This window comes from Dunckerocampus dactyliophorus, chromosome 21 (assembly GCF_027744805.1).
Source record: "Dunckerocampus dactyliophorus isolate RoL2022-P2 chromosome 21, RoL_Ddac_1.1, whole genome shotgun sequence".
Classification (NCBI taxonomy): Eukaryota; Metazoa; Chordata; class Actinopteri; order Syngnathiformes; family Syngnathidae; genus Dunckerocampus; species Dunckerocampus dactyliophorus.
Window position 1 is genome coordinate 12691390 of NC_072839.1, and position 14988 is coordinate 12706377.

The window sequence follows — 14988 nt, forward strand, 5'->3', positions numbered from 1 at the left end:
AGAGGAAACATGGGGTATGGAGTACGAATGCCAAAATTATAATTTCTCCAAATAGAACGAGTGATACATGGTTGGAGACGACCACAATGATTCCTCTGGGCATCTTCTGGAATTTTTTTCCATGTATTTCAATGCTCTATTATAATTATCACATAAATAAATCCAGTTCAGTCCATGATTAATATTGTGCTTATTTGTTTATTTTTCTGCTGACTAATTAGACTCTTTTATTGCACTTGAACATTATTAAAAATGAGGATAAAGTAGTGAGGAAATGAAACGATAAAGAGCATAAATCCAGACAGTAATAAAGTAAAGTATGAGCATTTTGGCACTAATTAGGTAGTAAAATAGGCGAACAGGCCCATTGTTTCTTTAGCACAGCTCACAGTGAAGGTAATTACACTCAAATAGCCACCATAGGCCAGATTATCATTGAAAGCCTGATGATGGAGTCTATTTCCCCCCCACAACAAAGCTTTATAGTGTTCATATTGTAGCCGTTGTGTGTGTTATTACCAGCGAGGATCACAGGCCACTTTTAAGTAAAGAGCATTGCATCCCCGCTTAAATGTGGCCCTAATTGTTTTGTTTCAGTCTATTAATCTTAAAAAGTGACAAAGAAGAAAGGATTTCCCCCGTGATGAATGGCGGGACATCCAATTCCCGCTTAATAGCAATTAATTTTCTGATACCCGCGCAAGTTTGGATAGTTTTAATTAGTTTGTTCGGGAGAATACGAGGGACTTCACCCCGGATTTCCGTGAAGGCGCCGTCCGCCTGACTAAAAAGCGCTCCCATCAAAGCAAGCGGGGGCCAGGCGCTCCGACCTCGCCGAGATTCAGCGTGCGTTTAATTTCCGATTTACACTTTAAAATAACTCATTAGCATAAGTCCCCTGCACACAGCACGTTAAGATAATAGCTCATTTAAATCATGTCACAGGGAGCGGGTCCATGCATGGTGGCAGGTAGGCTTGCTTGTGCTGGGAAGGCACAGTAGCACCCGTTTATGTCCACACACCTCGGACTGGCTAACTCATGTCGACGTAAGCGGTTGTCGAAAAAAACAAAATTTAAGTTTTCTCGTGACTTTGACATCAAGAGTATAGGCGATAACAAAGGATTTTTGGGCCTATGGCAGTTTGATGACATGGTTTTCATGCGTTTGTGAATATTTTATTTTGATTCTTCAGTTTTCATATATTTCATACTACAGTAATCCCTCGTTTAACGCGGTTAATCGGTTCCAGTGAATTTCCGTGAAGTAGGATTCAATAGTAATAAACAGAATATTTTCGTAGTTAGAGCATTAAAAAAACCTGTTTATGAGTTTCTAAATACAATTTTTACCATTATTAGAGCCCCCTACACATGAAATAGCACCCCTATAGCCCCCTTTACACCCATATTACCCAATATGGTAGATATAATCAAAGAAAATAAGCCATTTAAAACATAAACAAGACTTGTGTGTGTTTCAGCAAATGTCTTCCGAACGTGTGGACAGGAAGTGACGTCCGGGATTCAGAGTTGAGTTTGAGCAGCAATGAGGTATTAATTAATGAATTAATTTGGAAAAACCGTGATAGAGTGGGGGAGCGGTGTTCGAACCGCGATTGGAGCGTGAGACGACTGCATTATCTAACAGAGCTGTTGTGGTCATTTCTTTCAACCAACAAGCAAAAAAAATGTAAATCACTTGATTAAAGAAAAAATAATAATTATTATTCTAAATTATATGCCAAATTCGTATAAAAATCTATAAAAATAAAAACATACAAAATTATTTTAAAAATGATGAAAAACTATTTACAAAGGTTAATACTGCCTGGCTTTCATTTTGAAGCTTACTTTGCACTGAACAGGAAGTCACTGTGTGCCTCTTTTAATGCTGTGTAGCCACACAGTAGTCATGCTGTGGTTTCATGCTGCTGTGCAATGATGAGGAAGTTAACAATACTACACCACTGGTCCACATAAACCGACTACCTTTGGGTTTCACATTTTATGTCGACAAGTGCGGTCGACCATGTAAGGAAAACACGGTGGACGAGGATTTGATGAGTTGGTCGACATAGACGGGTAGTCAACATCAGGGGAATTAACACTGGCCCTCCCGGACAGCTGTTTTTGCCACATCTCTATATTAATTGTCCAAACTTCCCCCCCACTTACAGCACCCCTGGTCGACATAAACGGGACCGACCTGTACCAGGTGCATTTGATTCAGTACATCGTGTGAGAGAGAGGTTGTATCCATGCACACTTACTCTCCATGGCCTGCAGGTACTCCATATGCAGAGCGCCGGCACCGCTGCCCGCCGCTGAGGATGCCACGGAGGGGAGCAGGTCAGCAGAGTAGGGGCTCCGGTGGCCCGCCAGCAGAGCCATCTGGTGGTAGTACTCGGCGGGGGTCAGGCCTGCGTGAGGAGCTGCAGAGGGCGGCACGAGAGCGGGTCAGATGTTTATTTTCATTCAACGCTAACTTGCTGGAGCAAGTGTGAGCATCGTATGTAGTGGGAGATTAGCCGATGCATGCTGACAGATTACAGTAAACGTGCAGTCGTGTTTCATTCTGAGTTACAGTAGGATTCTTAAAGAGCCTTTCCTCTTGCTTATTTGTATCTTATACAAAAAAAAGCGAGGCTGCAATCTGCAGATATGCATCCTGCTTCCTTAAACTCTCAGTGCAAGGAAACAAAAGGCCTAAATCTTCCCAGATAGATCTGCAGCATGCACCAATCACAGCGATTCCTCCTCGTTATGCACGCCCCTCTTCCTTCCTTTTTCCCAGTCATTCCCCCTCGTTATGGAGCGCTGTAAGTCCTTGAACCGTAGCCTAAAAATAAACATCTGGCGGTGGGCTTCCTTATGCAAATATCCAATGAAAGACTGTGGTTTTGGATGCAAATATGGAATGTGTTCACAGACCCACAGAGTTCAACACCCCTCCTCTCTCCAGTTGGAAGAAATAAATAAAGAAAGAGCGTATGAGAAGATTTCCTCCGCAGGCTGCCCTGTATGCCTGCAGTGTGCGTCCACGATTGGTTGAATGGATGTAAGAAAAAGAGATGCTAAATTAATTTGATCTGCGTATTATGTCTCCAGTGGAAGTGGGGAGTTTCTTAATTGTCTCTGCTGTTCCGCCTTAGCTTTGCATTTGCATTGAGCCGTAATGTGGCCCATTCAGGATGCACGCACAGAGAAGAGCTTTTGCGGGATTTCTAAATAAGAAACATTGGCATCGGAGTGCGATCCTGGGGGCATATTGTGAGTGTATGTGTGTGAGAGATGTTCTTCTGGACTTGGTGGGATCTCTTTAGAACAACAGCAGGATGAGAAGCGATGGAACCTGAGGAGGGGGAGGAGCTAATGTGCCACCCACTTTAAAGCTCCATTAGATTCTGTTAATTAATTCATCATCATTCAAATGCTGTTTTTTTGGGTGGCGGAGGCTTGGTGATATACTAGCAACACCAAAGCTGATGGGCTAATTAACGAGCGCATTGATGAAAGGCATAATTGGGGAGCCTCATTCACAAGTCACAGCCTTGTGCAGTGAGATAATGTGCAAAGCGAGTAAAATAGTTGCAAAACATGAAAGTAGAGAAGTTTAAGTGCAGGAAAAAATGTCTTACCAATCTGCCTTAATGCTCCTTGCAATGTTGTTTTTCTTACTTCTAAACTGCGTAAGTAAACATTACAAAATGTCATTCACGGTCATGCGATTCACATTATAGATGTCATTTCAGGTCACATGCCAAGAAGTACTTGTGCGTAAACATGTGTACATCAACAACAGGAAGTCCCACACGGCAGACATGCTTGTTTTGGCGTTGTGAAGGGAAAAAGGGCGAGAGACAGTCGCGAAAGGCTGGATGCTGCAATGGGGGCGAGGTGATCGGCGTTTTAAAGCAAGTATCGGCACATGCCGATACCGTGCTTTTTCACGGAAATCGGCCGATACTGATTGGTGGCCCATCGGTCGGCGCACCCCTAATAATAATAACAATATGCATTATATTAATAATGTATTATTTCCTTTAATCTGTCATCTTTCACCCTGTACAGTTGTGGAATTGGCGTTTGTGACATCTATTTTCTCACAGGCAATTCTTACTGTCTGTTGTCGTTCTCTGTTTATTTCTGCAATGATCCACGTTCCACACATAACCCCTGCGCCACACTTTGAACACCCATGTGTGTTTTGCCAGCAAGGCAGGTGCTGCCAGGCGAAGGAGACACAATCAGAAAGCCTGCGCGGCGGACACTTCACCTTTGTTGACCGCTTGTATTTATTTACCGAATAAATGCATGACGCAAGAAACACTTCCTGTCTTTCACTCTTAAAGCAGACCCTACTCGCTAAATATAATGACCATGCCGCTGAATTGTCAACACGGATCTCCTCTACATATGAGGTGTGTAATGAAGCGGCCTTATGGTCGCCACAGGACGCCGTCATGTCGGACACACGCTCTGGTCAGCGGAGGGAGCCACCTGCTGCCTGTTCTCGGGAGACATCTTTTCTCCAAACAAAAAATCTCGTCAAGTTTTAGTCCCCGATTTAATGCACCGTGCAATGTTGTTTTTCTTATTTCTAAATTGATCTCCATGCAGATAAACAGAAGACAATGTAATTCATTGTCATGTGATGGACGTCAAAGATGTCAATATGGGTCATGTGCCAAGGAGTACTCATATTTTATGTGTACACAAGACCAAATCAATCAGACCAATATCAATCTTATTAAAAATAAATTAAATGAAATCAAGCTATTTTTTCCTAAATGGATGAATGAAAACATGATGTCAATAAAATGTAATCATCTTTTAATCAAAAACCTATTATGGACTTCAACCCTGCCAACCATGAATTCAAGCTGCCGCCCACCCCCACCCCCCACGCGGTGTAACAGTCAGTGACCCTGGCGGTCTCTGGCACGACTCACAGATCAAAAGGATTAGCCTCCCCCCCGCCCACACAGATCACATCACCCTCATAACACTCCTGTGAGCTCGCTCTCCCTCTCGGCCCAGATAGCATCTGAGCGAGCCCCTGGGTCCTAATAGAGACGGATCTCACCCGACCTCCCCTTTCCTCGTGTAGGAATTAGCCTGATCCCGGCAATCAAGAGCCCTGCGATCGAAGCTCACTAATCAATTGGAGCAATTATACGTTTTTTTTTAAAGGGTCTTCCTCACCGGTTTGTGTCGACGCACGTGTCTCTCTACTCACCATCTGCAGGGCTGAGGCCTCTGGTGGCCGACAGCACGGAGATGGAGGGGCTGCCAAGGGGCTGCAGGGAGCGGATGTAGTCCACGTAGGGGTTGATGTAGGGGTGCGAGGGGTGAAAGGGCGACTCCGCCCCCACCGAGGGGTTCCGCTGCGGCGAGATCCGGATGAGGGAGATGTCTGAGAAGGCCGGACTGCCCGCCAGCGCAGGAGGCCTGCAGAAAGAGAAAGGAAAATTTAGATAAGAGTTCTTGCCTTAACATAGAATATTATCCCATTCATTTTAGCGACGTTGGCCATCTTTGGTCAGATAGTGAACAGTAGACCAAAACATAGCCTCTTTAGAGGGAAAGATGGAGGCAGAGGAGACGAAAGCATGGTTGTTGCGGTAGCCTGACAACCACGCTAAAGGTGACTGATTTCATCGGTTCTCCCCTCGATCATCTTACATTATCATTCATTCGTGGGCATTTTTATGGGTGCATAGATCCATTTTTCGCTATGAGAGGGGATCTACTGTAAAATCCTACAATGCATAACATATAGTCACACATACATGGGCGGACTTAGCATTAGGCAAACACAGGCAATTTCCTAAGACCCCAAGATTTCCAGGGACCCCCAAAGGTCTTCTAAAATGTGATTATTGATTTTTATTGATTTTTTTTTTTTATTTAAAAGGACATATTACTGTTTTAATCTTAATTCACGTACTGTACTTAAAACTACGACCGCTACCCATTCCCATCTCATGAAATGGACTATTCCATGTTGCTCCACATGCTCAGATTGATTCAAGAAGACAGCAGAAAAACAAACTAATTTGAACAGTTTGGAAAAAAATGAAGCGCAGTTACCCCAGTGGAGCTGAGAAGGGGAGAAGGCAAGAGGAAAACAAAACGGATTTTAACAAAACTACAGACGGTGTCAACCTTTTTTACAGTCACAACAAACACTGACACACGATGACAGCAGCACTACTGTCAGTGTCAGCCAGGGAGAAAGCTGAGAGTGACTCTTTTCATCACAAAGATGTGAGTATTAAAGCAGTAAACCATAGTGTTGAATGAAACATTTGTCTGTGCAGTACAAGGGATGTGGAGAGCCCCCAAATTACTAAATCCGCCCCTGCACACATATACACTAAGTCTAGCACCCATGCAGCTTCTACTGCCCTGACTGAGGCCCAAACCCGACGACTGGACTCTAGAACGCTCTCCTCCAGGGCGGAGACGAAAGAGAGCGCGAGCGACATTCCGACGTCTTCCTACGCAGACATTTCCTCGGATCAAAGCAGACTTTAACTGGGGCGCCTTCATCAGAGGGAGAGCATCGACCCACTCGCTGCTGACCAGAACCGGAGGAGCGAGTTAGCGGCATGAAGCGCCTCATCGCACAGTCTCACAGAAGGGAGTCTTCAAATAGAATGTGAACTTATTTTCCTTATCAAAAGCCTTTTTTGATAGCCTCTGATGTGAAATAAAAAAGTTGACAAAAGTTTGAAGTGATTTGTCTCCATTCTTCTAATTGGCTAGGAGGGGTAGGAAACTTCATAATGATGGTCTTCATCACAAAGGCCTTCCCCTGAGGATGAGGAGAAGTCCACATATCAGCCAGACATTAACAGGCTGAGAGATTAGACCGAATTAGCCCCCCTCCACCCCCACCTCCCCAGAGGACCAGTGTGCGGCGACAAAAGACCCCAGGAGGAAGCGAGGATGAGGTGTGGAGTAGGGTGTGAAGAGTTTGCTGCGAGACCTGGCCAAAGAGTTTGTCTCACCGTGACCTTGAGCGAGGCCAGGGGAGGGGAGCGGAACAGCCCAATTACGACCTCCGCCCCGTCCCCTGATCCCCCCACCACCACCGGCCCCTGTCGGCCCTTCCCCTCCACAGCGGCTACAGCTAATGAAAGAGCTCAGGCCGGGGGCCAATAATGAGCCCTGCACACATTATTAAAGGTTGGACACTGAAACACACACACGCACACACACAGCGAACGGCGCCTTTCTTTAATTAGCCCAAAGGGTCTGCTGGGGTGCGTTCAAGGCTTTCACTGTGTTTAAGTGTGTGACGGCACGTCTCAGTGATGCGGACACACACATCAACACTTTGGACACAGAATGCAAAACCTATACTTTCATTTTAGTGTATGTCCCACAAACCACTTGAGGTTTCATGCTGTGTTTTGATTGCAGATTGATTGCTAAATTATGGAAAAACTTCATATACTTCATATACAGTGGATTCATCATTCATCATTAATCAATCATTAATTCTTTCCAAAAGGTTCAATGAAAACCAAAAAGTACAAAGACAGAGTCAATTTTTCCCATAATCCATTTCAGACTCCCAAAAATATTAATAAAATACATTTAAAAGTGCATAATAATATTTGTACATGCAGAAAACTATGTGAAATACTTCTAAATGATGAATGGATGGAACGTATTGCTGATCCAGACTTCCTGTACATTCTGGCAAGATCGATTTCAATAGTGTTCCTCACCTTCTTGCACCCGCAACTTTCTTTGGCCCCATGGCTGGTTATTTGAGTCACACTCAATTAAAAAATGCACGCATAGTGAATCAGCAACACGTAGGGTGCATTGTTTGGGTCCTCTATTCCGTGGAATGATACCGTACAGAGCAAATTGACTAGGTTTTACGTGCAATACTGGACAAAAACCAAGCTGAAGTGTATGAAAGCTCAATCATACAAAAACCGGGCCATACAAAAAAACGCAGTACTACTGTATGCAGTAGTGACTGTACTACTGTTCATTTTCAGAATATCTTCTCTCCTACTGGATTTTCCTCACTTTTGCTTATGTTCTGTTTTGTTTCACAGTACTTTTACTCTGTTTTTATTGTATATTTGTGACAAGCGAGACACAATACCAGCAGTCACACAACACAGCTGCACTTTGATGGCACACGTATCACTAAGTCCTGCACAAAAATCCCCCGATGGGAGAACACGCAGCTGAAACGTATCCGGCTCCGGACAGTTTTCCCCTCATATAGGCTGCATTCCATTGCATCACACAGCACGCCCATGATACTTGTGTGTGTGTGTTTCTGCAATGATTGCACGCAACGCTTGAGGATGTTTTAAAGGAGAAGCCAGAGGAAAAAGGTTTCGACTGCTATGACACTGATTAACCCTGTCATGCTCCTCTGCACTAAATGCCTCCGCTCATCTTGTTTCCCCAATTAAGTCAGCCAGTGAGGTCTCTCAGAAAAAAACAAAGCATATGTTGATTTGTGGCAAGATTGCAGTCTGTTGCATACGCACTAGACCATGGGTGTCCAATGTGCAGCCCGGAGGCCATTTGTGGCCCACGGCTGTTTTTTTTACTGGCCTGCAGCACATTGTAAAAATATAATTTATATAGTATGATATATATATATATATAATTTTATTAAGAAAACCAAAAAAAAACTGCAAAAATGGAATCAGCAGTAATTTTAGAATAGGAAAAGTAACGTTTCTTTAGTAGCATAAAGTTGAAATATTAAACAAACCATACAATGAATAAAGTTGTAGTATTTTTGGAAAATTAGGTGTCGGAAAAACACCAGTAAGTAAGAATAAGTAAAAAATATTATGGAAATAAAGTTATATTTACAAGAAGAAAGTTGAAATAAAAAACAATAACAGAAATGAAAAAACAGCTATATTTTTACAAGAATAAAGTCAAAATATTAAGATAAAAGATGGTCTATTCTAAACAAGAAAAACAGGCGCAATTTTACGAGAATAACCTTGTAATATTATGAGGAAAATAATGTAATTTTAGTAGCAATAGAGTTGAAATATTAAGGAAAAAAGAAAATTTTTTAAAGTTGTAATAAATAAATGAGAAATAAAAACAAATTTTTGGAAAAGGTTGTAATATTATGGGAATAAAGTTAAAAAACTCGGAGAATAAACTCATAAAATTACAAAAAAAAAAATAGACAAAGATTAGGTAAGAAGAAAGTTTAAATATTTGGAAAATTAAAAAAGAAATGACACCAAAAATCGCTGGAAAACGTTTTGACACCCCTGCACTAGACACTTCATTAGGTACATAGCGATATGCTGCTTTGCTGGGTCCTGTGTAGATAAATGCTGCATCTGCTGTTGCACAAATATGACAGGATCCCTGTGTAAAAGGGGCTTCATATAGTATAGTTCCACACCACTGCGACTGCGATAACAAACATATTATGTACCGAATTAACTTGATGTGTAGAATCCATGTCAACGTGCAGGAAGTGTCAGTTTTCCCACACCTATCCAAAGATTTACGCTTCCCTCAAACCTCCAGACGATATGTAGCCGACAGCGTGCAAGGAAAGAGTTAGTAACGGACATATGGAAGCCATTTCCTTCCCCGTGGCTCAAAGCGGCGTCTTTTACGACATTGCATGTTAACACACGGGGCGGCCACAGGATGTTGTTTTATTTCCCTGCACGATTGTACATGTGCCAGAGTATAAATATGCCACCAGGAGATGTTTGAGGTTTTTCACGACGACTTTTTTTTTTTTTTTTTTGCCTGGCCAGCAAGTTTTTGTTTGCGAGCGAGGGTTACGTCAACACGTACTGGTTTTTGTTGGGCAGCGGTGGCGTAGTTTTGACGGCTTCATTTCGGCACTGAAGGTATCATTGTGGCCGAGGCAGCTGGGCCCGGCTGGTGTTGACACAGCGGTCTGCAACAACAGGAAGTAAGCCTTGGCGAATAGTTGCGGGTTAACTTTGGAATGGGCACACGTGGATGTAAAGACAGTAGACAGTAGGAGCGGACACACTTCAGTATGGACGATAACGCCGGTTAATACATCATAACATATCATAACAGTCCCCAGATACCGTCGGTGATGACACGTTATGTTTTTAGCACTCAATTGCAGCACTTCTATTACTGTAGTAAAACAAATGCCAAGAAAAAGTCATGAACGTTGACCATCATTGAATCCATTTAATGTAACTGTAATAATAATAATTATAGTCGGAGCATATGAAACTATATATATATATATATACACCTGTATATATATATACAGTGATATACAGTGGTGTGAAAAAGTATTCCTGATTTTTTATGTTTTTGGATGTTTGTCACACTAAAATGTTTCAGATTGTTTGATTGTTTTTCAAACAAATTGAAATATTAGTCTGTGACAACACAGCTGTACCCAAAATGCAGTTTTTAAATGAAACTTTTTATTATTAAGGGGGGGAAAAAAATCAAAGCTACATGACCCTGTGTGAAAAAGTGATTGCCCCCTAAACCTAATAACTGGTTGGGCCACCCTTAGCCGCAACAACTGCAATCAAGCCTTTGCGATAACTTGCAATGAGTCTCTTACAGCGCTGTGGAGGAATTTTGGCCCACTCATCTTTGCAGAATTGTTGTAATTCAGCCACATTGGATGGTTTACAAGCATGAAGCACCTTTTTAAGGTCATGCCACAGCATCTCAATAGGATTCAGGTCAGGACTTTGACTAGGTCACCCCAAAGTCTTCATTTTGTTTTTCTTCAGTCATTCAGAGGTGGACTTGCTGGCGTGTTCTGGATCATTGTCCTGCAATGTCCTGCTATAGGAGCATTTAAGGTATTTCGAATTTCATCCGTAAGTATTCTTCCAATGCGCCGAGGCCCTAGCAGGGGCGGTGGGGGTGTTGCTAGGCATGCAGGGTAAATATGTGCCCCTAGCCCTCCCATGAGAGCAGTGAGGCACGACCTCTAACATCAAAGGCTTGGGTGGGTTCAGGGAGGAGGGGTGGGGCAGGTTCTCTATTCACGGACCCATCATGCGGTATTCCCTATCAGCGGGAGACCTCTGGAGGCGCGCCAGACATTCCCGTAAACTGCCCAGTCAGTTCACAAACTGGCTGTTGACTGGAAGCCCCCCCCCGCGCTGTCTCCCGCACAATCCCACCTCGCATTGCCCCCATACTACAAAAAAAAAAAAGATAGAGTGCATCCCTGCGGGCGCGCTCCACGTCCGAGCTAGCCGAGTGATATTCATCAATGGGCCGGCGTGACACCGCCACGTCATAACAAGCGGGTCCAGGTGTTCTAACTGCCTGTGTGAACTCTGGTGGAGTCGTGAACCCGTTCAACGGGTTCGACGCAGGTGAAAAACGACACTCCCTCCATGGGATGTTGCAGTGACATCGTCAGGTTGTTTTTTACAGAAAAGCTGTGCACGCTGCAATCAAACATCATTTCAGAGATAAGAAAGTCTAACCAAAACAAATCCACAGAGAGCACATGAAAGTGAAATTACAGAAAATGAGGCTGTTTTTTTTTATTTATTTATTTTTAGTATCAACAGAATCAAGAAGAAAAAAAATGGACTTGTACAAGTTGGTGCTGATTTAAAGTAGGATTGCTGAACCTGAGTGCAAGTCTGGTTTGTTCGCTTCACAGATGAGGAGAGAGGCTAAAAGCGGCAGTGGAATTAGCCATGCTCCACGTCAGTGTTTTGACTTCCTGCGGCTTGCCCCAGGCTAGCGAGGAGCGAGGAGGCCACTCCCGCGTGATGTGGTGTTCAACTTCAGAGGAAAACAGGAAGGAAGCTCATCTATCTTTCCTTTTCCACTCAAGCGGCGCCTCTGTTGCCCTGATGCTTCCACACGGGGGCTCACCTGGCGCCTGCAGCTAAAGTGCATCTGACCCCCCCTTGCCCACCCCTAAATCCCCCCAAACCCTGACCCCTACCCCTCCCTCCACTGGCCAGCGAAAAGTACACGTTGGTCAGGTGAGTCCGCATGAAAGCCCCCCCCACCCCGGTTCTCAATTCGGCGCATCACACTGGGCGGGAAAATGAGCAGCCGCTCGGTCGGGCCTGAGCCGATCACAAACAATACGCAGCGCCGCAAGACAGCGCAAACACGCCGCTGTGGAGACGCTTAATCCTTCAGATTGATCTGAGGCGCAATAGGAGGAGGAAAACCAGGGAAGCTTCAGGTACAAGATGGAATAATATGTTTCCTTTCCCGCAATGACATCCATCACTTTCTGCTAATACACACTTCCCGTGTTAGAGTAGGGAAGGATGGAGAAGCCGGACAAGAAGGCAGGCTGGCTGGGAAGTGAGCGGCCTACTTTATTGCGGCCATTTCATCCATCTTGTTGGACTAATAAAACGTCAAGCGGCGCTCCTCGATATTTAATCATGACCGCGGTGATGCCAGGCTCAGGCTGGAGCGGCGTGGAGACAAACATGAGGGGGCGGGATCAGGCAAAAAAAAAACAAAAACGGATGCCTCTAAACTTTTTCATTTTATATTATAATTAATTTTAAGGAAACACAGGTTTATCATACGGATAATAGTAACATTTTGAAAAAAGTAGGGATTTTTAGTCAGATTAATCTGTTTTCAAGTGAATTAATCATGATTAATTAATCACCATTTGCGACTATGCCTGAAATATGCCCATTTTAAATGTGTTTTAAGTTATATACTGTATACTTGTGTATATTAAGGGCGCCAAATGAACTGAAAATTTTAATCAAGCTAAAAGATACCACATGTATAAAAAAACTGTGGTCTCTTTAACTCATTCAATACCGAAGGCGGAGTTATAGGTTTTTGCAAAACCCAAATGGCCGATCTCAACAACGTATTTACACATCTTTTATGTGGTGATGATGCAACTCCCCACTAATGGACTTCACTTCAGAGCAATTTAAGCCGTAAAAACGGCCACAAGGTGGCATATGCATATGACAAGAGCTTGGCAGAGATAATGTGGATGGGAAAAAACACACATGACAGGAAGGAGGAAGTAAGAGAGCATGGAGGAGTGTAGCATGCAAAAGGTTACGCATTGTAGGGAAATTTTGAACACACATAGTTCAGTTCCAAAAGTGAAAATTGTAAATAGTTCATGGTGTTTTCAAACTTTGTTTTCTGATGAAAGACAGGGTCTTTCTTTTGCTAGGTTCCATGTTTCTATAGCCATAGAACACAATATTCTGTGTGCCTTGAAAGATCAGTCAAAATTGCCGGTACTGAAGGGGTTGTCTTTTGAAAAATGGCTGAGATTGAATAAGTTAAAATCAGCCGAACATTTGAATCACACTTGTGAACCGTGTAATCATCAGCAATGAGGAGGTTGTGTTCAAACACACCACGTAAATTCAGTTGAAGTCCCATGTTTTGAGTGTATTTATAGCAAATTGTATTTCCACATCAATAGTTACGCAGCGCCCTTGAACAGAACAGCGCTTGTTAGGTCCCACTCGCTTGTGTGTTACAAGCAAGTATCCTGGTTATGTTTTACATCAAGAATGATTAACTTTGAGTCTTAGTGATAAGATCAACCACTTGTTGTTTATTTAAACCCTACATAAAGATAATAAAGATGCTGTCGTAATCTTCAGGGTTTCGGAGTGTCCCTGAATGCACCTCGTGCGAGTGTGGTGAAGAGTGAGAGACATGTTCGTGACTTGGAGGTGCATTTGTGGTGTTGATGTTGTTCAGGTCAGAATAAAGTTATAAAAAAGCATCAGATTCTGTGGGGATGCTATTTTTTTTGGAACATATTTAATGAAACAATTTAGTGACAGCCGTTAACAGCTCTAAAAAGAAGTTATTTAAGTAAAAAAAAAAAAGAATATCCGTGCAGAAAAGAGAGAGGGAAATAAGGACATTTGGAGGAAAAGGCTTCTTTTTGCCAGATGAAGCTATCAGACGTAATGGACGTCACATCTGATAACAGAGATTGCTTTATGCGCTCGGAATTCATTTTCACTGGTGTAAGAGGAGTGAAATTCCCCGCCATTGAGGAGAACATTAAAAAGAGGCTACATTGCATCAAAACACATTCTTAACAAGAAAACTGTTGCATTAGCGGGCTCTGCACATTTTCTTCTTGTGAAGACGGAGGGTCGTTGGAAAAAACAGAGGATTTATGACGGCTTTACTCCGCCCTCTCTCCTTGCTCGCAGTAACTGGCCCCCAGAGTGGGCTAGTCGGGTCTGGAGGCCTCAGATGAGACTAATGCAAAGTCCACATTTGGGTGCACTCACACATAAAAAAAAAATTATCCACTTTTATGATAAATAGGAAGCCTTGTTTTGTTAGTTATTGGGAGGGGGGCAGAATAAGTGACACACAAGCAGAGCTCACACACATCTGCCTGTTATCTCGTCCCCTCAGACGAGCTCCTCCATTGTGCTCCATGGGAGAGCTACAAATTGAGACCTCAAACATAAAAAAGGAGGGGAGGTGGGGACTTGTGTAAAGAAATCCGCTAATGTGCTCATACGTACTCATATGAGAGATGAGTATAGTTCCCCCCAAACACCCCCTGTTCCTTTTATCGGAATGTACCTCTACTTCCCCCCCTTCCTCCAATTACACCTGCAGAAACGGCAAAGAATGGGATATTATGTCAAGAAGCGTTTGCAGATTAGGAACACAATGAATGGCAAGCTATCGCTGCTAATGCATTTAGCGTGCAACAGGAGCTGCGCATGCCTTTACACAGCTGCACACCCGAAAAAAACACTCCATCTATCTTCAAATACGCAGGTGCCTTAAAATATCACGCAATGGTGCACGGATGAGCCCATTTAGGGTGCTAAAATGGGTGTATGAGGGGAAAAAAAAAGAAGATATATTGCAGCTTCAATCTGCCCCATATTTCTCCTTTTTGGCATTTATCTCCCTTTCTCTCTAAATCCTGCATTTTCACACACTGCTGCATAACTTTCTCTTTTTTTCATACTCTCGCCCTTCCTCC

General features: G+C 43.3%; 1 protein-coding gene across 2 annotated transcripts in view; it reads right to left on the reverse strand.

Moving 5' to 3' along the window:
- The window catches only part of gli3 (GLI family zinc finger 3), a 106003-nt gene that overhangs the window by 20237 nt on the left and 70778 nt on the right, over positions 1 to 14988 (reverse strand). For both annotated transcript variants that reach the window (XM_054764875.1, XM_054764876.1), the window contains 2 exons: positions 5242 to 5453; positions 2273 to 2434 (listed from right to left, as the gene is read on the reverse strand). In XM_054764875.1, the coding sequence (XP_054620850.1) occupies positions 2273 to 2434; positions 5242 to 5453 (374 nt within the window). The remainder of the gene's footprint in view (positions 1 to 2272; positions 2435 to 5241; positions 5454 to 14988) is intronic.